General features: G+C 35.2%; 4 protein-coding genes across 7 annotated transcripts; 1 reads left to right on the top strand and 3 right to left on the bottom strand.

Annotated features, from left to right (window-relative positions):
- Positions 1 to 232: 232 nt before the first annotated feature.
- Positions 233 to 6,382, bottom strand: LOC131946255 (EH domain-containing protein 3). The gene is made up of 3 exons (XM_059306962.1): positions 5,297 to 6,382; positions 2,173 to 2,376; positions 233 to 1,942 (listed from the first exon to the last, which is right to left on the bottom strand). Exons 1-3 carry the CDS (start codon positions 6,209 to 6,211, stop codon positions 1,427 to 1,429), a joined length of 1,635 nt encoding a protein of 544 aa, XP_059162945.1. The 5' UTR covers positions 6,212 to 6,382; the 3' UTR covers positions 233 to 1,426.
- On the top strand, positions 2,873 to 14,092 carry LOC131946269 (protein yippee-like 5). Of its 2 annotated transcripts, none has more exons than XM_059306970.1 (3): positions 2,873 to 2,892; positions 10,639 to 10,825; positions 11,250 to 14,092. In XM_059306970.1, the coding sequence occupies exons 2-3, from the start codon at positions 10,717 to 10,719 to the stop codon at positions 11,501 to 11,503; spliced, it is 363 nt and encodes a 120-aa protein (XP_059162953.1). In that variant the 5' UTR covers positions 2,873 to 2,892; positions 10,639 to 10,716; the 3' UTR covers positions 11,504 to 14,092. The 2 variants fall into 2 exon arrangements, with proteins under 2 accessions (XP_059162953.1, XP_059162947.1); XM_059306964.1 differs by lacking the exon at positions 2,873 to 2,892 and adding an exon at positions 8,096 to 8,116.
- A 168-nt stretch (positions 14,093 to 14,260) lies between these two features.
- Positions 14,261 to 20,748, bottom strand: LOC131946243 (uncharacterized). Of its 3 annotated transcripts, none has more exons than XM_059306939.1 (2): positions 20,153 to 20,748; positions 14,261 to 16,093 (listed from the first exon to the last, which is right to left on the bottom strand). In XM_059306939.1, the coding sequence occupies exon 2, from the start codon at positions 16,091 to 16,093 to the stop codon at positions 14,438 to 14,440; it is 1,656 nt and encodes a 551-aa protein (XP_059162922.1). In that variant the 5' UTR covers positions 20,153 to 20,748; the 3' UTR covers positions 14,261 to 14,437. The 3 variants fall into 3 exon arrangements, with proteins under 3 accessions (XP_059162922.1, XP_059162933.1, XP_059162913.1); XM_059306950.1 differs by lacking the exon at positions 20,153 to 20,748 and adding an exon at positions 17,324 to 17,382; XM_059306930.1 differs by lacking the exon at positions 20,153 to 20,748 and adding an exon at positions 17,222 to 17,296.
- Positions 20,305 to 24,678, bottom strand: LOC131946065 (putative transmembrane protein DDB_G0289901). Its single transcript, XM_059306707.1, has 2 exons — positions 21,855 to 24,678; positions 20,305 to 20,501 (listed from the first exon to the last, which is right to left on the bottom strand). The coding sequence occupies exons 1-2, from the start codon at positions 24,676 to 24,678 to the stop codon at positions 20,305 to 20,307; spliced, it is 3,021 nt and encodes a 1,006-aa protein (XP_059162690.1).
- Positions 24,679 to 24,775: the final 97 nt, after the last annotated feature.

The raw sequence follows: 24,775 nt of genomic DNA on the forward strand, positions 1-24,775 counted from the left end.
GTTTCGTAATAATTATACAATTAAAATGTTTATGATTATATTGTTTAAATAAATGTAAATATACTATTAATTTGCATGCAATTACTGTGCAGTATTTCTAAAATAATAAAAAACAGGTATAACAATACTTGGACCAAGTTGGAAAGAATTTGTCATGTGACAAATGCAGTTCTTGTGTAATAACCATGTGTGACAGCAGTAACCAAAGCAGTTCAAACAAAAATGGTTGCCACTTGTTTTCATTTGCTCCTTTATTTTATCAATAGCATATCTGCAAATATTCTGCTCTACTAATTTAAAATCTAAAAGAGCTTAAAATTAGGTTAAAAATATATACACAGGGATGTTTAACAGTAACAGTTTTATTTTCTAGGTAAATGAATAATAAATTGTTGGATCTAATAAAGTTATTGCACAAAGAAATCAATGAAACAAGATCCAAAAATATTTTATTTCAACCACCTTGAAAATAAAATCATTTCAGTTACATATTTTTAAATATTTGACACAACTTGCAGAGTATGTACAGAAATTGTGAAAATATTTTACAAGCATGTACATTTGTACACACAGAACTATTATATCATACATTATGCACTAGACTAAAATTAAACAAATATAAATTATCCCTTTGAAGAAAAATATAGCAAAACATTTTCTTAATCCAAGAATAAAAGTGACTAACTATAAAAATGAAAGGATAACATTTTCTTTGTAAGTGAAGACAATAGGCATCATTCAATGCCGCCACACAAATAAGTTTATTACATTAACTATAATTGGAATATTGAATCAGCTCCAATAAACAGAATATAAAGCAGTTTTTAAGTATGTAAGACAAATTATTAAAAACAAACACTTCTATTAAAAGGTTTTTCAATGTCAAAAATTCGAAAAATAATATTTTACAACTTGAAGAAAATGTGTTGACAAATGTATAATAACTCTTTAAAAAAAAATCTCTGTGCATGGAATTGACCAAAATATATCAACACTAAAAGAAACAAACCTACCACTGATTATAATATTAATAATGATAAAACTATAGGGAAAAAAAACAATATACACACACAAAACTTAACAACTCAAAAGTTAATGCTGATAATCCTTTAATAAAGTAACTGATATTAGATATTTTTCTCCATTTTTGTTTGAACATGAAAGTTTGAAATATATGTATAATCTATATGTTATAATAAAATACCACTGATTTCATACATTAGATTTATAGGTTAACTTAGGAATCTGGTAAAAAAAAACTCCCACAATCTGAAGAAAAAAACTAGATATCAATGGACAATAAGGAGGCACATATTTTCATGAATGTTGGCTTAGTCTGATGTCCCACAAGTTAACCTAGTCAATAATATCATAGAGTTTCCATACAATCTGCCAGAAACTCTATTTTAAAAGTTTTTCTATGAAACTAAGAAGCAAGCGTAGAAGCACCATCACGTTTAGATGGTGGTATTAGGTGGTCGGGTAGTGTGTTGGGCAGGTCATGACCTTCTAGCTTAATTTTTATAAGGTGATTAGCAAGAGCCCATTCATCAGCATCTAACATTCCATCCCGATCAATATCCGCTAACTTCCAGACTTTTGATAGAACTGTATTGGGAAGTTTGGATTTCACCATCTCAGATTTAGCTGCAGCACCAGAAATTTTACCATTGACAGGGTTCAGTTTAGAGAAGGAGTCATCATATTCATATTTGCTGGCCTCAACAACCCATTCGTGCTCTCCACGCCCTGCGTCAACACCTTCACCCCGTCCTACACCAAAAGGACTTTCAGTGTAGCCTTCAAAAGCTCCGCCATGTATGTTTCCATTAGCTAGTTCATTGTGAGCCATTTCTGACTCCTCAGCTGGGATCATCTGCATCAATTTGGCTATGTCATTTGCAAGCATAGAGTCAACAACTTCTAAGAGTTTGGGTTTAATCTGAAAGTCAAACAAAATGTATTCAAGTAAGAGCAGCTATTAAAAAAAAGTGCCTTGATGGACAAACAATCAGGAAATGACTATAAAGTGTAACTTCATTTTAGTGAAAAGACAGTAAGCCCGCTAGAACCAAAAGAGAAAGTAATCTAAGACCATCAAATGTCTAAGAATTTAGATCACAAGTCCAAATTAATGTTATAACATTCATAACAACAAAAGATTTGACATACCTGATGAAATTTGCTAAAGTCTTGGTGTTGAAGCTGTTCTTGCATTCGCTTGCAGTTTGGGAAGTCACCTGGTGAAATCTGATGCTCACGCTGCAACTGGGCAAATATATCTGGCAAACGGGCAATGAGCTCTTTTTTCTTTGAGTCCTTTCCAAACATGGAGGGCATATCTTTTTTTAGCTGTGCTATAATGTAGGCATGTACCTGAAATAAAATACCTTCTGTAATAAATACAGTTAAGACTGTTCCAAATAAAATAGTAAAATATTGCGTATATTTATCACAATTGTATAAAGTATTAAATAGAGTTCATAGATAAGTGTCTATTAGGATATCTCTTATTGATCAATGACCCTATGATAAATGAGCAAGTCATGAGAGATTTGAAAATATTTTTTGCTGTCCTTGAGCTTTGCTATCACCTCCTTTGTTAGCACATTAATGTGATTTTGACTTTAAGCATATACAAATACAGCACCCATTAAAAAGGTTGACATTTAACTACTCATTTATGCCCAGCATGCACCATGTTTTCAATTTATGCTGTTTGAAGCTGTTGAGCAGAACAATGAAAAGCCATGAGTCATGTTCACAACTTAGGCAGCAACAGCTTTCATATACATACATTTACTTGAACAACAGAACTGGGCTCTATCAAGAGATTTAAGAATAAAACTGCAATTATTTTATGAATGAAGCACTTTTAGTTTTGAAATACAAGTTAGTAAAAACTAAACCTTGACTTAAAACTATTTTAGTAACTACAGCAACAAAAATGCGTAAGTGCATTTAAATGAGTTTACTGTCTTTTGTTTTTTTAGCTCTTTTTAAATTGTGAAAATATACCTGTTTTCTAACCACTAGTTTTTAAATAGTTATATAATAAGCACTAAATTAAGTGGACCTAGAACAAACACCCCCCCCCCCCCTTCCCTTTAACACCTGTTCACAATGAGTCATTAACTGCTGATCCCTAGCACAGCAAAGCTAAAAGACTACCAGTATGTCACCTAGTATGAAATGGTAAAATAGAAGTTTAAAATACTGTATAACAAAAGGAGTAGCTTATAAAATGCTGCTTGTGTGGAAAAAGCAATGTGGAAACAATGCAAAACTAGCCCACTAAAAGCTAACATTCTGATTAAACTATACTTTGTTAGGAAGAGTTGACAGTGTCCAGTAATATTAATGATTCAAAAGAGGGAATAAAGCTAACGAAAAGAGAGGACATGTAGGATTTTCTAAAATATTGAACTTGGTTGTTGATTTTTAGTTGCATGTATTAAAACAAAGTAGGACTTAACATCATACTTTGCCAGCACTATTCTATAATTTTCTAGTTGCTATATATATTTGACTTTCAAAATTTTTTCAATAAATACTAAAATTGAAACATCTTTCCTGTATATAAATGTTATATATAAACTAGACTATCCATTGACAGAAAACTTAAATAATTTTAAAAATCAGCTTGCTTAAAAAATAATTAAGAGGAATAGGCCAACAATAATTTAGTTCAAGCTAATGTCTTAATGTAAAAATTTTGAAGTGCTTTAATTTCTAACTCTTAGCAAAAACAAAGAAATAAAATGAACAAGCGAGACATTCAAATGCAATCAAATTTAAAAAATGTTTAGGGTAAGGATGGGGGGGGAGAGGAAGTTATGTTATGAGTATGAGATTGATTTGTGACAAAAGGTCTTGGAACTGGTTGTGGAGAAAGGGGTATAAAAACAGGCTTAATTCATGGACAATGAGTAGTTGTATAAGAAAAGTTAATTTTTTCATTCAAGCTAAAAGAGAATTTACTTTAACTGAACCAAACTGTTTAAAAGAGGGTTACTTTTAACAAGCTTTTATTTAGTTCGCAATGTCTGTTTGAGGCAAATCTTGAAACTTATTGTAACTCAATTCTAATGCAGTGATTTTGTTCAAACTTTCCAGATACACTCCACTTTGATGACAATACAAGTCTATTTATTTTTTTATTTGATTAGATGTGTAATTAGTCATTAAAAATAAATTAAACGGTTTCTAAATTAAGGGGAGATAATAGATTATTATATTCTATAAAAGTGGAGACAACTAGCTAGATGTGATCACCCTAAAAGTCTGGTGAGCAGTGGTTCACGTGAATGTTTACACACATAGAACCTGTCGATCTAATAAAGGCTAGTTGGGGTAAATAATAGTTTTTAAATGATTTGAAACCAAGGGGCGGTAGAAAGATTAAGAACTATCCTTTGCTACTGATAGTGCTTAAAAGCAAATATTTTAGTTGTGTCGACTTCATAAATTTGAAATCACTAAAATGTAGAAAAAACAAATATAAAAACATTTATACCCAACAAGCTTTAAAATGCACTGAAAATAATAAAACTTATTTACATTTTTTCATAAAAGCTTTAGTTGCTCATGAGATCTTTTTCATATTTTAGCTACAAAAGCTTTTATTAAAGAAAGTAGGCCTAAATGAATTTTATTTTATTATTTTTAGGGCATTGAAATTTAATACTTTAAAAGCTTGTTTCTAAAGGTTTTTTATATTTGTTGCATTAAAATTACAAATGCTATGCTACATAGCATTTAATAAAGACCCTGTTCCTACCTTGGAAGTTTTAATCTTCTTTTCATTCAGCGAGGGTTGAATTGTTGCTTTTTTTAATACGATAAATTTTGTCCTGAATTTTAGTGTTTTCTGCTGAAAAACTCCTGGAATTCCAGGTTCACTTAGGTGTTGGAACCCTGATTATAACATTTTGTAGTATTGAGCAAAATCAAAAGTGCATTAAATAATAAAAGTTTCTGCTGTTTTTATTTTTAAAAGTGTAACTTAAGAGGTTGTTTTTTTTAGTTTTAAGATTATTTAAGTTGTTATTGCTGTTTTAAAGGTCATAAAAACAGGTGAACTTTAATACTTTAAATCTGATTTCTTGCGTATAGTGAGATATAAATATGATGGTTAAGTCTATGTGAGGACAGTGGAAAGATTAAACTGGAAAGGAGGTACATCCATGTGTATGGGCAAAAACCTGATCAAAATTCTGGTCAGACGGCATCTATGCACAGGGATACTAGATACACATCTGATTCATAACGAAATGTCAAATTTAATATTAATTACCTTTGCTAATCTTGCTCTTTTGATGAGATCATTTAACTTTCTTAAAGCAGCATTTCTTGGCAACATTTGAAGATCTTTAAACAAGTCTTGCTCTTCTAATTCAAAGAGTCGCCGATTCATATCAAACTGCAGTGGCTGATCCCAAAATGACCCAATATAGACTCTAGCAACTTCAGGTGTATTTAGTACCTTCCCTAGTGACCACATAAGAGCACCATAAACACGCATAAGTTGCTGATGATCAACCATATCTGCTTTATTTAGGACAATGCGAATTTTATCATCATGACCTTTAATAGCCTCGATGGCTCTTCTGAATTCATCAGAAATATCCAACTTGTGTGCATCAAACAGCAAGATTATTCTATCAACTCGTTCTGCAAACCATTCTAGGACTCCGGCAAAATCATACCCTCTGTCAACTCTTTGTTTTTCTCCAGATAAAATACCAGGTGTATCAACAATTGTAATACTGTCTAAAACAGGATTTTTCATATGAGAACATTGAAATCGGTTCAAAAATGCATTCCCAAACTTAGTTAAGGGTCTGAATTGTTTCTTGGGGTCAACGACAAGAGCATTTCCTGGTATCACTCCTTCTGACTCAGCAGTCATTACTGCTATAAATCTGTCTGTGGTAGGTTCTGGGCCAATTCGAATTCCAGGAAAATCTTGTTCCAGTAAATAACGAATAAATGTGGTTTTACCAGTAGAATATTGTCCTATCAAAAGAATCATTGGCTTCGCATCAAAATCTGGATCATCTAATTGCGGGGAATGAAAATCATGAAATTTGTAAGTTTCCTCGAGTGGGAGTAGCTTGTTTCTGTAGATTTTCTTGAGCCCCTCAACTACATTACCAAACACCTCTGGTTCTTTCTTGCGCTGATTATCACCTGACATCCACCTCATCATGGTGGTTCTTTAGAGATTCTCGCAGAGTAAAAAAAGAATATACAGCTCACCCTAACAAACAAATGAAACCTTGTTGTTTCAGAAATCTGATCTGGATTTTAGATCTCGAGCTGAATTCCTAAGTTCACACACTGTTTCACTCCCGAATGATTAACAGGAAATATGTTGTTAAATAATTAGTGCGCATGCTCGGAACCCCGCCTTTCCCTTTGAACCCTAGGCTATTTGAACTTTGAAGGTTGAAATGCTGACGTCAAGGTAATGTTTTGGTTTACACAAACAGAAACAAGAAAGGAAATTCAGACAATTATTTTTAGATTTCTTTATCCATTTTGTAAAATTAGGCCTACAATCCAATTGTGGTAAATAGTCTAGTAATACACTCTGTATTGTACATAATTGTCATAATTCAATCAAATACTAATAAACTACCCTATTATATAATAAATAATGGTAATCTATCGTTTTAGGTACATAAAATCGCCCGCGACTAGTAATGTGAAAAACGGGTGACTCCTTACATTTTAATAATTATTTCACGTTTTGAGGAGGATTTATGTTTTGAAAAATACAAAAATGTTTCCTTGTTTCATTTATGTACCTGTTTCTACACAATTGAATTAAAACTTTTCAGTAATAAATGAACACCAGCGATGTTTCCAACAGATGCAACCATGCTCATTTACTATAGCAGCCATCTTGTTAAAGTTTTATTTTTATAGACTTTTAGCGCAAGATTCAGGCGGAAGTCACTCTATTTTACAAATGGCTGCTGTTTATATAGCAAATCTTGCTTGCAGACACTGCTGTTTAAAGTTAATTTCGGGCCTATATTGATATATTTAGCCATTGATTTAGGTTTATTATTCATTTATCTATAATATTTGACACAAACATATCACAATATACTTCTATTACAGCCTTGACAATGAGGTAACGTTTTCGTACATTAATAGTCGCGGGCGATTTTACGTACCCAAAACGATAGATTACCTAAATAATAAAGGCAAAGTTAGTTGTTAGGGCCTATTACATTAGATATTAGTGTTATTAAACCAATTTTTAAAGTAGATTTAAAATTTAAAAATAAAAGTTAAAAGTAGGCCTATAGTATACTAGTATAGTATATTAGTATATTATTATATTAAATATTTTTGTGTCGAATATAATGGATAATTGAATAATAAACCAAAAGCAATATCTAAATAGTAAATATATAAATAAAGGCCAGAAATTAACAGCCTTGTTTTCGAGCAAGATTTGCTAGTAGACAGTCTATAATCTATATTATATAATCAGCTGCCATCTGTAAATTAGAGTGGTTTCCCCTGAATCTCTAGCTAAAATGTTACCAAAAAACTTAAACAAGATGGCTGCTAAAGTAAATGAGCTTGGTTGCATCTGATGAAAACATCGCTAATCTTTATTTATTACTCAAAAGTTTTAATACAATTGTTTAAAAACAGGTACATGAATGAAAGTTTGAAACATTTTTGTAACTTTTAAATCATAAATCTTTCTAAAAATGTGAAATAATTACAAAAATTTGATGAGTCACCATTTTTTCACATTACTAGTCTTGGCCGATTTTACGTACCTAAAACGATAGATTACCGATATTAATATAGAAAATAATATATAGGCCCATATCTAGTAAACATCTTCTGTCTACTCAAAAATATACTGTACTTTGATAGTACTATCCTAAGTATCCTTTAAAATAAAATCAATCATGACATATATATCTCAAAATACAAAATGGGACAGTCACAATACAATCAAAGCCTGCATGTTACAATAACAATTTAATCATCCTAAAAATCGTGTTCAAGTTCTTTCCTGTAATGTAAAAATGTATCCTTGAGTTATGTTGTCAATGATGATGGCTGGTCTCTCCTTGCTAATGTATGTAGATCTATGGTCTCTTGTATGTGTGTAAACCAGTGGTATTATGTAGTGTAAGCCTTGGCTAGGTTGTTTATTGGTTTGAGTGGTTGAAATGTTGGAAAGCTCAGACAAGCAGTGAAAGTGTTGTGTAGGTCTGGTGTTTCTTATCTGTGATGGGTACATGGTGATGCCATTGTCTGAAGTCTATGATCATCAGCCATCATGGTTGGATTGTTTAATATTCTGTTTAACATATTTCTAACTATATCTTTGTGTCATCACTGGTAGTGAGAAATCTTTTTTTCATTCAAACTTTATCGATAACAATGCAAGGGTATCTAATTTTTATTCGTATTAGGTAGACAATGAAAGTGGCCAAGTTTGATTGAGAATTCAGATGGGTTTGATTGTTATCTTGTTGTTACTTTCTCGTATATACGAAGTATAGAGAAAGTATTGTAATCGTGCACAAAAATCACTTGAAATTTTAACAATTTTCACCGTATTACACCTCAGACCTTCATCACATCCGAAGTATAGAGAACTTATTTTAATCGGGCAAAAATTATCAATCCAGATTTATCAAAATTAAGAGGTTTTATACGTAATCTAGTCTGAAAAACTGGGCTTTGCAATTCTGTCCGTATGTCTGTGTGTCTGTCTGTCTGTCCGTGTGTAAACACGATAACTTGAGTACCGTAACAGCTAGGTTGATGAAATTTCATACATAAGTATTTTATCAAAATCGTAGATCCGTATCAACTTTTGAGCGATTTCCGATAACCGGAAGTGGTACTTTTTCTACTTTGAAATTTTCAAAAGCCTATAACTTGAGTACTATTTCAGATAGATAAATGAAATTTCACATGTAAGTAAAAGATCTAATTCTCTACCTTCTGTTAAATTTGTATTAATTTCCATTGACCGGAAGTAGTAATTTACGCTACTTCCGATTTCTCAAAAAACTAATGTAAATTTTTAAAGTACTAATAATATTTCGCACTTTTATGCACTTTTTTATTTGGCGTTCACTTGATGTGCAATTCTTTTGTCTACGAGATTTTATTCTATTTTTAAAACTTTAAGTATTTAAAATGGATTAAAAATCATGTCTATAGCCCGAGTTCCCATCCCCTGTTGTTTTATACAAGAATATTCGAGAAAGTTTAGGGGAGATCACTCCCGTTTTTTTTTTTTTTTAATTTATTTTGCCATCAAAGAAGCCATAAAAAAAAAAAAAATTAAAAACCTTACCCTGAAAGTAAAAAACAAATATTTGTGTGTGTCTAAAGCTACATTTCTTTTTATTTTCATCAAGTCTAAATTATAACCTGAAGTTTCACAATAATTTGCTGTATGTATAAGAACTGCATTATATAAATTTTGAAAGCATCACTTTAAAGTCATTTGTACTAAAAACTTTAGTAATAAAACAGATAGTATTAGTTACCTCACAAGTTAAAGACAGTTACAAGTACTATGGACGTTTCGACCCAAGGTCTTCGTCAGCACACAACAGTGTGATTACAGATTAGACAAATAAAGACAAACAGTAACACATTTTTTGACTTAGCTCGACAGTGAAAACACGTCTTGTCTGCTAGCCACGATATCCAAAAGAAAAGACGCGTGAGAAGGACGCTTGGACACCGTATAGGGGTGGGGTTGGGGGCGTGGTGTATGCGGGAGGGGGGGGGGGTTGTTAGGTGAAAGATATCTGTTCATTCAAGCCATCGGGTGCCCGTGTACCAAATTTAAGTATTAGTCGCGTTTCAGTGCTAAGGCGATTTTTAATTTTGTGTAACCGCCGTTCGGTTTTGCCACCATTTGTTTTTTTTATCTTTTTACTAAAAACTTTGCAGATTGAATTCTAAAATTAAATAAAAAACCCACATTACCTAGTTCAGCCTTGTTTGTTGGATTTTCAGTGATAAAATGAAAACTAGCAAATTGTTTTTGGCTTTTTAAAAATTGTGTTTATCGAAATTACTAAATACATCCAATCATTAGTTAAGACAAAAGCTTTATAATAAAGATTTTATAACCACATTTATTTTAATAACACACATGATTTTTTAAATATTTAGTAAACCATTTGAGATTATTTGCTGCTGCCTCTTAAGTGATTAATTTTTAAATTTTTTTAAATTCCTCAATTTAGTAACAAATTTCAAGTGATTACTCCATCAGCCTGTTGATATTGATTAAGTGTTTTTTTTAGCTGAGAGTCGACCACGAACTAAGAAGGGGTAGATAACTGTATTTTAGAGATCGCAAGCTACTGATTGGGTTTTAACAATTTTAATGCAAATATTCTTAATCATTCACAGCATATGCTGTGTCAACTTGATTTAGAATGACTTATTAAAAAAGCATTTATAATAATAAGCCTTTAAAATGCGCTGATAATAAGAAACTAAAACAAAGTTGCTTTATTCAATAAAAGCTTTGGTCACTAAAACATGTACAAGATCTCATTAGTGAGATATAACTTGTTATGTAAGTCAAGGATATTACTGAGTACCAAATTTTATTTTCAGGTCATAGGCTCTTGTCAAAGTTTTTATCCAGTGTTATTTTTCTGGAGGCAGTGTTATTTTTCTGGAGATCATTTTCTCATGGGGCGAATATTTCTGCAGCACATTGGTGGCTCAAGACTTTTCACATGTGGCAACTGCAATATAGCCCTAACTAACAGAGCAGAATTAATATCAACTCGGTTTACAGGTAACAGTTTTAGTTTAGATATGTTTTGCAGTCAGGATCAAGAACACTGGTCTATACAATCTATTGTTGTAATTCAGGTGATAGTTTGACCTGTGTCGTTAGAACAGCGCATACATTACCTATAATCCTTTGTAATTAAAGTTACTGTATACAGACAGTTTTATTGCATATATTGTTTTTGTGGGGGATTTAAGGCTCAATACCTGTTGAGAATGAGTGATTACCTGGACATGATGTGCTTCAGATGCTTGAATGTAGTTGTTGTTCTTTTCTGTAGACTAATAGTTATGAAACATTAATTACACTCATTCTGTTTACTCTGTAACTAGCTTCAGCAAAATTCTTTGACAATATGACATAATTTTATCAAAACAAATTATCACAAGGTCGTAAAAAGTAGTTAAATTCTTTTTCTTTCCAACAGGTGCAACAGGCAGAGCATTTTTATTTAATCGAGTTGTAAATCTTCAGTACAGTGAAGTTCAAGATCGTGTTATGTTAACTGGGCGCCACATGGTGAGAGATGTTTCCTGCAAGTCCTGTAACTCTAAACTTGGCTGGATTTACGAGTTTGCCACTGAAGACAATCAGAGATATAAAGAGGGGCGTGTAATTTTAGAGAGAGCCCTAGTTCATGAAGTTGATGGTATGGATGAGCCAATTGTGAATGATAGCTAAACAAATTCATTATTTCGTTGTGCTACACTTATTATGCATTGTAAATTTTCTGATATTATGTTGATAGTTTTATGTCCAATATAAGTGTAAAGGGTCTTAAACACTTAAAGTTGCATCACATTGTGTATATTATTGCTAGTACTATTTCTAAGTGCTAAAATATGTTTGGTGACGGGATTTTTATTTTTTGTGAGCAGTGATTTGAGGGGGGGGGGGGTGATAGTGGTCATATAGAGTTGTCCTGATTGATGATTATTTTATTTTTTTTAATTTTTATCATCTTTTTGGCTGAAGCTCAGATCTTAATTTATGATAGCACAGAACATCACTTAGTTATGCTTCAGGAAAGGTTAAACTCATGCCTCTATGCATTAGTAGCATCAAGTAAGGCACAGGTTGTCATAAAAATCAAAATACCCTATTAATCTAGTCAGTCCATTGGCCTTTTAAAGATTTTCTATTTATTGAATATGACAGAGAGTTAGATACAATGTTAAAGTCTTGCATCATACTGTGTGTTTTCATTAACTTTTAAATTTCAATTCAATTTTCAAATTGAAAAGTTTTTTTGCAAATAATAGTAACATTATTTCTCTGCTGTATTGGTTCCAATTCATTTTTTATATCTTTCTTTTGTTGTGAATTTAAAACCTAATTTAGCATGTTAACTAATTTTGTATTATAAAAAGGTGGAAATTATACTTGGCAGCATTTCCCAAACATTTTTTGTTAGTGAGATTAGTTTGATTACTGCAACTGGAATCTAGGTTGAATATTAAATAAAATAAAAAAGGCAACTTTAAGTTTAGATAAAGTAAAAAATGCATTGTTTCTAATGTTAATGACATTAAGTTTACAAAAGATATTTGACTTTAATGCAAATTGACTTCTTAATATTTCTTATTTGCAAAAATCAATTGCTGTCAATTTTTTTAGTTTTAGGCTGATATCAGTAGCTGTTGCTTGTTTAGTTCATGATAAATGTTCTAATTTATTTACAATAGAACACCTAAATTGTATTTAAAATTGAAGGTAGTCCTAAACTATAAAAGCTATTATGGACCCTAATGGTTGACTATCAGTTTTTGGAAAATTATTAATCATACAACTCATAATAAAGCACTGACGTTAACAGTTATAACTAGAGATGAGTACATCTTTTTCAACTAGCAAAAGATTAGTCTATATGTTATGCGATAAACACTATTTTACTATCATGGTTGACATTATTTCCTGTAAATACACATTTAACTTACTTTGTGCATGTATTATATACCATGAAGGGGACTGATGTTTATTTCTTTGGTTAAATGAATGCAAGACGCAACTGGCTGCACAAGCTTAGATTATAAATTAAGGTTAGGTATTGTTTGTAATTAAACATTTTCAACTGCACTTTATGTTCTAGGGTTTTGGGGAGGTCTCAAGATATGTTTTTATGCTGAATGGATTTCAAAGTAAATGATACAGTACAGGGTTTTACTGCATTGGCAAAAACACTTTGTTTTATAATTGTTTCATTAACACCAAACATAAGAGTCAGTTTATAAATTTTCAGTCATCACTGATATTGTTTCCTGCTTCTTTGCTCATTTGTATACATTGATTTTATTTTCATTCAGTTTTTTCATTCTTTCTCTGTAAACTAATCATGAGTGCCTAACATCGTTCAGTTTTGAAATTGCCCATGCTAATGATATGGACAAACAGAATTAAATTTATTATTTCACTAGCTTCATAGATCTCTACAACATTCTGTGCATGAATCCTTATTTGTGCTAAATGTCAGGCATAAAAAGCGTTATGGTTTCAAATTTAACAATTATTTTCATGTTTAGGCATTTTCCACTATAATTGAATAATTGTTGGTTTAGTTTCAATTTTAGCTCAAATATAGATACATTTTGTACTTAAACTAGGTGTGTTGCAGGATTCGTTTTTGTTGCACTTAAATGTACCAGGTCCATAAAACTATATGAAAGACTTCTTTCATAGACTAAAATCTGGGACAGGAAGTTTACATCAAATTCCATTCTTTGGTTGAGACATCCTTGACCTCTTACAATTAAGTTTTAGTTAAGACATTCAAAATTTCTTTAGATCTCAAACTGTGATTATTGTACCAAAGTAGGGGAGGGGAGACACCACGCTTATTTCTTCATATGGTGGTGCAACTGCACGACATTAAGTTTTTAAAATTATCTTTATATTAAATGATTTAAATAGGATGGACAATATATATTTGTGTTCAGATTAATTCTAAAATTCTTAAGTGTGCAGAGGGTAACAATAAGATGGTTTACAAAATAAAGATGAAATTATAATTTAGATAAAAACATCTTTATTAAACTGGATGTTATGAGTTAGTGTTATTTTTACACTTAGCCATGCAGCAATATTACCATTCCATCCATCCATTTCAACCTGATAAGTTTTTTATCAAAAAATAAAACTAAAATGATAAACAACTTTTTTATGGTAAAGGATTATTTGATCTTGCCTGTAACTTTGGAGCAGGTTTGTGTGATGTATAATGTACCAGTCTCTAAATGTAAGGTTGAGGCAAATAAATGTAGAGTTGTGGGATCCTGTTCTGTGTTACGATAATTATTTCTGAGTATATGTTTTGTCAAGGCAATGAAATGCTGCTTGCATCAATTTCCTTTTAAGATTAACACTGCGTTTAAACATGTTAAATTATTCTTACTTGTTTTTAATGATCTCATGCATACTATCATTATAAACTTAAATGTCCTTTGCCATGCTACAGCCATTGGCTGAACATGTCTGATAAATGTTTTGTGAAATTCTATAGATAACATCTATGAAAATAAAACTGTTCAGTGCTTTCCCTAGTTTATTTCTCAAACAGTGATTGCACTTTTTTTTCAATTGTTACATTGTCATTTACAAAGTAGACAAAACATGAGCAAGTCAACAATTTTTATTTCTTTCTAGTCGTAAATGCTTTTTATAAACTATTTGGTGTATATTTTTTCTGTATTCATCCGTTTCCTCCATTATGCTTCTTTCTTTTTTGCGCCCTGACAAACATAGAAGATCCTTCACCATTAATGAATTGACATTTCTTGCAGGCAGGGAGATAACACAGCCCTTTTTGTCCACTTTTATTGAAAAGTTGTGTTTGGGTTTACCCACATCGTTTTTAACATTCTGTGAAGTGGGAGCTGATTTTGTCTCTGGTAGACATTCAAACATTTTTGACTTACTCTCTGGATGGCTGTTACAATTTTTCTTAAAATGATCAGGCAATACACTTTGGTCTGAATATTTCTGTTTTGCCTGACAAATGCCAATCATTTGTTGAATTTTAGTAGAACTCTTTGGTGTCGATTTCTGAGCTTTAATCTTGTTTTGAAATGCAGGTTTGAAATTCTTGAGCAATGCTTCATTACCTTTGTGTTTAGAACTATTTTGGCTAGCTCCACCCTTTTTCTGACACTTGTCAAAATTTAATTCTAAGCTACCATCTTTGTTACCCCAAGTCTTCATAACAAAAACTTGTGATTTGCTCTTCCCTTGAGAATTTTTCTCACTATTATGTGGGTTGATACGTTCATTTAGCAATCTTGGTTTATGCGAACTGCTACATGCAATATTACTAGGGGGAGGTTCTGTTAAGCTCTTTGCTTTTTTGGCCAGAATTAAAATAGGTGCAACACTGGTAACCAAAACGTTAGATTTTGACAAAGTATTTTCATTTTTATCAAGTTGCTCACTTGAAGAGAAGCTACACAAGGGTTTTTGAAAATGATCATTTCCATGAAGGATTTCATCAGGTCGATGTTTATTTAAGTTCAAGAGATTATCACAGCCAAAAATTTTTGTAAGGTTATTTTCAAGATTCACCAATTCTGAGGTGTTTCCATTATCTTTTATATGTGAATATTCACTGTTTGGAAAAGTGGCAGGGTTATTATGCCTTTCTGTCTCTTGAAAAAAATTGTTTGGAAACTCATTGTCAAATAATATGTCAGAAAATGATCCACATTCATCAGTAACTTCAAAGTCTTTTGCAAATGAATGTGTTTCATCATGATCTAGATCTCTCATCCATGCTTCCAAAGAACTTTCACAGTTAAAAGTGATTTTATCACTTGAATGCATCAAAGGATCTCCAGACTGAGAGTTAGAATAATTATGTATTTGACCTGTGCGCTGGTTCTGACTTGTTGGATAGAAATTTTCTGAATAAAAATCACTTTGATCAAATTGTAATTCAAGCTTTGAAGAATGCATCCAATTGGAGCATGAATTCAGAACATCTCCATCACAAATAGCATCAAAAGGGTCAAGAGATTCTCCCAAAATTTCATCCTTTAGATCTGCTACTTTATCACTGAACATTTCCTTACTTTGATTTGTATACATGTCAGGTACACTATCATCTTGTGAACACAATTCTACATTATTTCTAAAATTAATTAGCTGATCATAGACAAATTCAGAGTCTGTTGCATTAAGCACAGTACATTTAGAAGGTAGCAATGTTTCAACTTTAACATGGTTGTTATCATCTTCATGACTGATCTGTGAGTAGCCTGTAATGTTTTCATCTATGGAACTCATCTAAAAAAATATATATAATTTAGAAAATATAAGCATCATTCTAATCATGACATTTTATTTTTTTTAAACAAAAAGAAGAATCTATGTCTCATTGTCATTTACAAGATCAGATCAAATAGCTTCATATATCTTATTAAAGAGTTGTGTGGCCAGAAATTCCTAGCAGCTCAGTTGCACTATTTTAACTCTTGAAATTGAAGGAAAAGGTGTCTTAAGTAAGTAGGCCATTGCATTAGATTTGATTAACCTAATAGAAAGAAAACCTTGTTAAAATAATCTAATTTTGACATTCTTAAATATTAAAATAAATTATTCTGTCTAGTTCAGAAACAAGTCTAAGAACTTTAATAAGAAGTGATTTAATCTGAACTTACGTTAGCAGTAAGTTGAGTAAGGTTGTGAGTATGATGACTGGCCTTAGTAAGTACTAAATAGAGTCTATACTAATAGTATATTAAATTTAATAGGCCTATTACTATTTAGTATTTTTATTATTTTAATATAATTATTAACTATAGGATAGGCCTAAGTAAATAAGAAACCAGGTGCAATACTATTATATTATTATGATTACTTACTAGAATAATCTCTAATAGGTTATAGAATATAGATTATAGATCTAGAAATCTATATCCTATCCTATAACTGAACTAGGGACCTAAGTATAATTAAAAATTATAGAGATTCTACTAGCCTACGTCTAGGTCTCTAGTCTAACTACTCTAAACTCTAAACTAAATCTGGATTCTAGTTATTACTAGGGCTAGTCTAGTTAACTAGATCTAGATTTAGAATCTAGTTATTAATTATTTTTTTTTGCAATCATCAGTCCTAAAAAATGGCCAAAATAATATTACCTAATATATTATCAATTAATATACACTCTGCCTCTGTCTGCATACACTTCATAATTCATAGTTATAGTACTTCATACTTCATAACATAAAGTTTTGATAAATCACTACACTCACTAGAAAGATCTAGATCTACACACACACAGATGACACTGCTGAGTGAACACTAACGTCTAACACTGTGATTGTCCGTCCTGTTGTAACTTACTGATTACGGTGTAGTTATTTATAATATAATAGATCTATATTATATAGATAGTGTATAGTAACATACTATTATAACACTAGGCCTATATAGATCTAGATCTATATCCAACATAAACAAAATTCAATAATCAATAGTAGATAGGCCTATCTATTATAGTTCGTATTTTACTGATTGAAAAACAACTCAATTCCTATTTGAAGTATTCTATAAAAACTTTTACACCAAAGAGTTCAATGTCAAGATATTATACATTTCGCATTTTAAAGCGTTTTATTAAGTGTATATTTTGTACATATTTAGATCTAGATGTTAAAGTAGGTAGTCCAAACTGGCGAAAAAGTGCGTTTTAGGGTCAGTTTTTGCGGTTTTCAAAAAAAAAAATGTCACTACTTCTAGTTGTCCTATAAGAATAAAAATTTTATGTCAATAAAGTATAAGTCTTTATCTGTCGTAATCTGGTATTTTTATATATGCAACACATGTTTGAATGTGTTTTATATTTGTTTGAAAAGTATCAGTTACGTCAACAAATTTCACCGTTTTGCGTGTACCGATCGACCCCACACTGTTTTATTTGGTCGCGGCTTCGCGACGAAGCATCGTAGAAGCATAATCTTAATGTCATTTTAAAGATCGAATTCTAGGCTATCGTTTGATGTATAAATTGAAAAAATAACTTGTTTATTTCATTTAAAAAATACAGATTTTAAACTGTAAATGACGATATATACACGGAAACAAACTAATTCTGTTTAAATTTTTACACCGATGTAAAGTTCAGTTTTATAACTACTTTGTGTTGTAAATTCAAGTATTTCTGATTTACGGTCGCGAAGCCGTACCCCCAATAAACATATAACCCTCGAGTCGACTTTCAGCCCCGAGTAAGTTGCTCGCCGAACGGTTTTAAAGGTTGACGACCGATGATGCTAAACGGATTTTACCCTTGCTAGAGCCTTATAACAAGTTGTAAGTATCATTTTTAAAGTTTCATTTCCATTTTAATAAATGCATTTTAAGTTTGAATGTCAGTTTGGTTTAATTAGTACACGTTATTAATGTAAATTTGAACGCTACAAGTCCATGGTTTTAGCGTGTGAACTACGCTTGTACACAGGGTGTGTTTAGACGTGAAGCTATTTAATTCAGGACATTCTAGGGACTTGAAATATGGATGCACTTAACTATTAGATGCTAGTGTTTACTAATTCTTAAAATCTATTGACTGGGATCAATGATAGGGTCGTATTACTACAGTTTATCTGGACTATCACGTCAAAATTATGAATCGACAAATTCAAAATGGCCACCAGACTATCCTGGTTACTATGTGGACGAACTCAATTATTTACAGGGAACGAAGGTTAAATACTTATAAAATACTAATGAAACACAAAAGAAATTTATAATTATAATAACTATACATTTTTATCAATGTATTTAAAACAAAAGACACTAAATTTGAAGGACTAATGTGATTAATTTTTTTATTTTCTGCTGTGCACTCTGATTCTGATTCCCCTGCTGAATAATGTGAAATGGTCTGCGCCAGTCTCCTTAATAAAATGTACCAGATCAATTTTTAGATGGTAATTTATTAAGATTGTACATGTTGTGACTTAGTTTTAAATGTTATATTAGTTGTAAGTGTAAGTAGTACTAGTAGTATTTCTCATTATTTATTTATTTTATATGCATATAATAGTAACAATGAAGGACAGTTAAGTTGTCCTATAGTATGTTGAGAACCACAGTATGGCATCTTCATCATTGGATATCTCAACCATTGTGGGACAAGCAACGATTATTTCAAATTTCATTCAGTAGAATTACTCTTAAAAATATATATAAAAAATATAAATTACTTTTAACAAAAAGGTGTTTTCAGGCTTTTTCATATGTTTCCAGTTATAGTCATAGGACAAATAGTAGGCCTACACAATAGGCTAGTAGTAAATTTAATTATATTTTATTAATCACTAAATCAATTGTTCGTTCCATAGCTTGAGACATTTACGGTGGCCTATCCAGAACTTTCCTTACAAGGGAAGGGAAGAAGGCCAAGACCCCACTCCCCCTCCCCCCTACAATTCCCAAAACATATTACTTACTCTTGATGCTCCACAAGATCAAGGTTGAGGGAAACAAGACGTACAAAGATGTTCCCCCAAAGCAGTTATCAGGTTTGAAAAGAAACCAAAGCATGTGGCATCAACTGCTGCATCACTTGTAGGCATCACGTCTTTATTAAACTACATTACATTACATTTACTCTACTAAATTTTGATTCTGTTTCTCCTGCACTAGATAACTGTGGTATTTTTTAAAATAATATTTTAACTCATGTGATTTTTGAAAATAATTAACACATTTTTCCACGTCGATGTTACCAACACAATAATTTTAGAGTTATTCCAAAGCAAAAAAAAAATGATTTTTTTTTTTATGAAAATAAAAGTGACCAAAACGCATTTTTGTCATTTTCAATTATTTTTTTACCTTAGAAAGACTCATTTTAGATGACTGAAAAAAATTGGGCATATATATTACAAACTTTGCAGCAACTTTACCAATTTCCACACTTCTATGTTATTTAGTTTAAAAAATATGGGTTCTCGAAAATGGCACTTTTTGAAAATCAGTTTTTTACCAAATTTTGCTTTTTTAAAAATCGCATAACTTTTTTATTTATTGAGATATTTTTATAAAATTTGTGGCATAGACCTTACAATTAAAAGTTCTTTCATGACATACTCACTCCAGAAGTCTGCAATCAATAGTTAATTTCAGTTTGGACTACCTAGTTAAAGCCAACTAGTCTTGGAAAAGGCTAGACTAGTCTATATTTAAATAGTTAAGACAATATTTAAATTTATATATTTAAAACTAAATTTATTTTGCTAACTGTTAGGAGACCAATAAAAACCAACCATTTAGAAAGGTACATAATTAGATGGTCCTTAAAAGGACCTTGAAATAAAAAAAAAATTTAGCTACTTTTCTAGAGCTGCGTTACTTTCGTCTTTTTCTTTTGGCACAGAAAACCACGAGTTGTTTGCCTTGTGGAATCCTCATGTTTGAAATTTTCCTTGCCAAACGTCTCGTATCTCTTTTGCGATACAGTCGACAACAAAGACCGCCTCGCCGTCTCACTCGTCGAACTCGCCTGCAACATCTTCTTTTCGGACGTCTCCGCTTGCCGCATCCTCTTTTTCTACGTACCCGTCCGCAACATCTTTTTTTACGCCGTCTTCTTCCACAACATCTTCGCCGTTTGCTGGATGTTTCGTTTTCTTGTTGAAGGCTGCTATTCCAAAAGAGAAATCGCCCTCTAGCCCCTTCAGGTCTGCTCAGTTTGTTTGACTTTAGAGCTGCTAGAATGGCGGGTTTGATGTCGTCATCTTTCTTCAGCTGTCCGTTGGAAACCATATATTTTTTTATATCTTGGGCTGTAGACCCTCGTGGGTTCTTGAGTGCAATAATGGCATTGACCACTTGTTGGGCTACAGCCGTTTTAGTGTTTCCTTTCTCCATTATGGGTCACTCTGACCCTGTCCGCTGTGCCGACACCCACTTTGATGGAAGATAGGGGTCGCATCGCGCGCGCGCCTTGAGTCATTCAATTCTGTATTATACACGGACGTATAAGAGAGCAACTATACTATTGGATGTTCTTAGCTTTTGAAAATAATACTTTTATTTTTCCCGTTTTGGGACAGCGTTTTGGTGGAATCCAACGTTTTAAAGTTCTTTACCCGACCGAAAACCAGGAATAAAAAATACTTTTGTGCAGAAGGCCTATATGACAAGGGTGCTAAATTTACTATATTTAGATTGAGTCCTTAATTATAATCAAACGAATGCGCGCTCGTGTCGCTTTCAATTCTTTTGGTTTTGAAACTTTGAATCGTAGGCTATAAATAAAAACCTTTGATTTTTTAATGCGTTTTGTTTCTTGGGCGTCCGAGCAGGAATTCTCCCAATTCATCGTATTATTCGTCCATGGTCTTATATTGTAAATTTAGCGTAACTTTTAATACTAAAAACTTTTTAAACCCATACGCTTAGTCCTGTCCTTAATCCCTCCCTCCATTCCATAAGTTTATATTATGTTTCTATGAAACACGGTAAGGAAACCCGTGCCCTATATAAGGACCTTGCGTTTCCGACAGCGTTCTACATCGCTGTACATGCTTTATGAATTACCATTGCACCTTTCTTCCCCGCCCCCCTGCCCAGGCTTAAAGCTATTTCTATCCCAGGTGTTCTCAGGTAAAATGTTGCTGGGGGTGGAGGTACTCAACCACTCACACATGCTGGAAGAGAGCGCGCGCCGTACCTGGTCAGCTATCGACTGTACCCATGGACTGATTTTCTATTTCATGCGGTACATGCATGATAGCAGAAACTTCATTTATATGAACATATGATAATGTATCTATGTACTAACCTACTGAACTGTTTTCCCCGTTTATTACCTATTTAACCCTTTAGTGAGAAGATTCACATTAGACCGTTACTTTATTTTTGAATGAGCATGAGCATACTGTCAAATATTGTAACTGTTCAAGTTTGTTTATATTAGAAAATCAAATGTATTAAACTGCCAATAAAACACAACTCCTGACATCTATGTACGTCCCACTACCCTCTCCTGCTGTGTAGCCTACGCCCCACACTCTCCTCCCCTGCTGTGTACATCCCATACTCTCCTCCCCTGCTGTGTACGTCCCATACTCTCCTCCTTTGCTGTGTACGTCCCATATTCTCCTCCCCTGCTGTGTACGTCCCATATTCTCCTCCCCTGCTGTGCACGTCCCACTCTCCTCCCCTGCTGTGCACGTCCCACTTTCCTCCCCTGCTGTGTACATCCCACTCTCCTCCCCTGCTGTGTACGTCCCACTCTCCTCCCCTGCTGTGTACGTCCCACTTTCCTCCCCTGCTGTGTACGTCCCATATTCTCCTCCCCTGCTGTGTACGTCCCATATTCTCCTCTCCTGCTGTGCACGTCCCACTCTCCTCCCCTGCTGTGCACGTCCCACTCTCCTCCCTTGCTGTGTACGTCCCACTCTCCTCCCCTGCTGTGTACGTCCCACTCTCCTCCCCTGCTGTGTACGTCCCACTCTCCTCCCTTGCTGTGTACGTCCCATATTCTCCTCCCCTGTTGTGTACATCCCACTCTCCTCCCCTGCTGTGTACGTCCCACTCTCCTCCCTTGCTGTGTACGTCCCACTCTCCTCCCCTGCTGTGTACGTCCCACTCTCCTCCCCTGCTGTGTACGTCCCATATTCTCCTCCCCTGCTGTGTACGTCCCATATTCTCCTCCCCTGCTGTGTACGTCCCATATTCTCCTCCCCTGCTGTGCACGTCCCACTCTCCTCCCCTGCTGTGTACGTCCCACTCTCCTCCCCTGCTGTGTACGTCCCACTTTCCTCCCCTGCTGTGTACGTCCCATATTCTCCTCCCCTGCTGTGTACGTCCCATATTCTCCTCTCCTGCTGTGCACGTCCCACTCTCCTCCCCTGCTGTGTACGTCCCACTCTCCTCCCTTGCTGTGTACGTCCCACTCTCCTCCCCTGCTGTGTACGTCCCACTCTCCTCCCCTGCTGTGTACGTCCCATATTCTCCTCCCCTGCTGTGTACGTCCCATATTCTCCTCCCCTGCTGTGTACGTCCCATATTCTCCTCCCCTGCTGTGTACGTCCCATATTCTCCTCTCCTGCTGTGCACGTCCCACTCTCCTCCCCTGCTGTGTACGTCCCACTCTCCTCCCTTGCTGTGTACGTCCCACTCTCCTCCCCTGCTGTGTACGTCCCACTCTCCTCCCCTGCTGTGTACGTCCCATATTCTCCTCCCCTGCTGTGTACGTCCCATATTCTCCTCCCCTGCTGTGTACGTCCCATATTCTCCTCCCCTGCTGTGTACGTCCCACTCTCCTCCCCTGCTGTGTACGTCCCACTTTCCTCCCCTGCTGTGTACGTCCCATATTCTCCTCCCCTGCTGTGTACGTCCCATATTCTCCTCTCCTGCTGTGCACGTCCCACTCTCCTCCCCTGCTGTGCACGTCCCACTCTCCTCCCTTGCTGTGTACGTCCCACTCTCCTCCCCTGCTGTGTACGTCCCACTCTCCTCCCCTGCTGTGTACGTCCCACTCTCCTCCCTTGCTGTGTACGTCCCATATTCTCCTCCCCTGTTGTGTACATCCCACTCTCCTCCCCTGCTGTGTACGTCCCACTCTCCTCCCTTGCTGTGTACGTCCCACTCTCCTCCCCTGCTGTGTACGTCCCACTCTCCTCCCCTGCTGTGTACGTCCCATATTCTCCTCCCCTGCTGTGTACGTCCCATATTCTCCTCCCCTGCTGTGTACGTCCCATATTCTCCTCCCCTGCTGTGCACGTCCCACTCTCCTCCCCTGCTGTGTACGTCCCACTCTCCTCCCCTGCTGTGTACGTCCCACTTTCCTCCCCTGCTGTGTACGTCCCATATTCTCCTCCCCTGCTGTGTACGTCCCATATTCTCCTCTCCTGCTGTGCACGTCCCACTCTCCTCCCCTGCTGTGCACGTCCCACTCTCCTCCCCTGCTGTGTACGTCCCACAGTCTCCTCCCCTGCTGTGTACGTCCCACTCTCCTCCCCTGCTGTGTACGTCCCACTCTCCTCCCCTGCTGTGTACGTCCCACTCTCCTCCCTTGCTGTGTACGTCCCATATTCTCCTCCCCTGCTGTGTACATCCCACTCTCCTCCCCTGCTGTGTACGTCCCACTCTCCTCCCTTGCTGTGTACGTCCCATATTCTCCTCCCCTGCTGTGTACATCCCACTCTCCTCCCCTGCTGTGTACGTCCCACTCTCCTCCCCTGCTGTGTACGTCCCATATTCTCCTCCCCTGCTGTGTACGTCCCACTCTCCTCCCCTGCTGTGTACGTCCCACTCTCCTCCCTTGCTGTGTACGTCCCACTCTCCTCCCCTGCTGTGTACATCCCACTCTCCTCCCCTGCTGTGTACGTCCCATATTCTCCTCCCCTGCTGTGTACATCCCACTCTCCTCCCCTGCTGTGTACGTCCCACTCTCCTCCCCTGCTGTGTACGTCCCATATTCTCCTCCCCTGCTGTGTACGTCCCACTCTCCTCCCCTGCTGTGTACGTCCCACTCTCCTCCCTTGCTGTGTACGTCCCACTCTCCTCCCCTGCTGTGTACATCCCACTCTCCTCCCCTGCTGTGTACGTCCCATATTCTCCTCCCCTGCTGTGTACATCCCACTCTCCTCCCCTGCTGTGTACATCCCACTCTCCTCCCTTGCTGTGTACGTCCCATATTCTCCTCCCCTGCTGTGTACGTCCCACTCTCCTCCCCTGCTGTGTACGTCCCACTCTCCTCCCCTGCTGTGTACATCCCACTCTCCTCCCTTGCTGTGTACGTCCCACTCTCCTCCCCTGCTGTGTACATCCCACTCTCCTCCCCTGCTGTGTACGTCCCATATTCTCCTCCCCTGCTGTGTACGTCCCACAATCTCCTCTGCTGACATATGTGTATGTCTCCTCCTCTCCCCCCTAAGACATCTGTATACTTTCCATATCCACCCCTTCATCACTTGAATACGTCCCTCACTCTCCTCCCCTATC

The sequence above is a fragment of the Physella acuta genome, unplaced genomic scaffold, assembly GCF_028476545.2.
Source record: "Physella acuta isolate Inbredline_101_S28 unplaced genomic scaffold, ASM2847654v3 ptg000051l, whole genome shotgun sequence".
NCBI classification, from domain to species: domain Eukaryota; kingdom Metazoa; phylum Mollusca; class Gastropoda; family Physidae; genus Physella; species Physella acuta.

Excerpts from the sequence above, each read along its gene's own strand:
- LOC131946255 (XM_059306962.1), bottom strand. The coding sequence starts at position 6,211 with ATGATGAGGTGGATGTCAGGTGATAATCAGCGCAAGAAAGAACCAGAG. Across the intron at positions 2,377-5,296 it reads AAAGAGCAAGATTAGCAAAG|GTACATGCCTACATTATAGC; the intron begins GTAATTAATATT and ends ATTTTATTTCAG. Across the intron at positions 1,943-2,172 it reads ACTTTAGCAAATTTCATCAG|ATTAAACCCAAACTCTTAGA; the intron begins GTATGTCAAATC and ends TTTGACTTTCAG.
- LOC131946269 (XM_059306970.1), top strand. The coding sequence starts at position 10,717 with ATGGGGCGAATATTTCTGCAGCACATTGGTGGCTCAAGACTTTTCACA. Across the intron at positions 10,826-11,249 it reads AATATCAACTCGGTTTACAG|GTGCAACAGGCAGAGCATTT; the intron begins GTAACAGTTTTA and ends TCTTTCCAACAG.
- LOC131946243 (XM_059306930.1), bottom strand. The coding sequence starts at position 17,266 with ATGTTGGATATAGATCTAGATCTATATAGGCCTAGTGTTATAATA. Across the intron at positions 16,094-17,221 it reads ATAGGCCTAGTGTTATAATA|ATGAGTTCCATAGATGAAAA; the intron begins GTATGTTACTAT and ends ATATTTTTTTAG.
- LOC131946065 (XM_059306707.1), bottom strand. The coding sequence starts at position 24,678 with ATGTCAGCAGAGGAGATTGTGGGACGTACACAGCAGGGGAGGAGAATA. Across the intron at positions 20,502-21,854 it reads AGGGGAGGAGAGTATGGGAT|ACCTGAAGGGGCTAGAGGGC; the intron begins GTACACAGCAGG and ends CAAACTGAGCAG.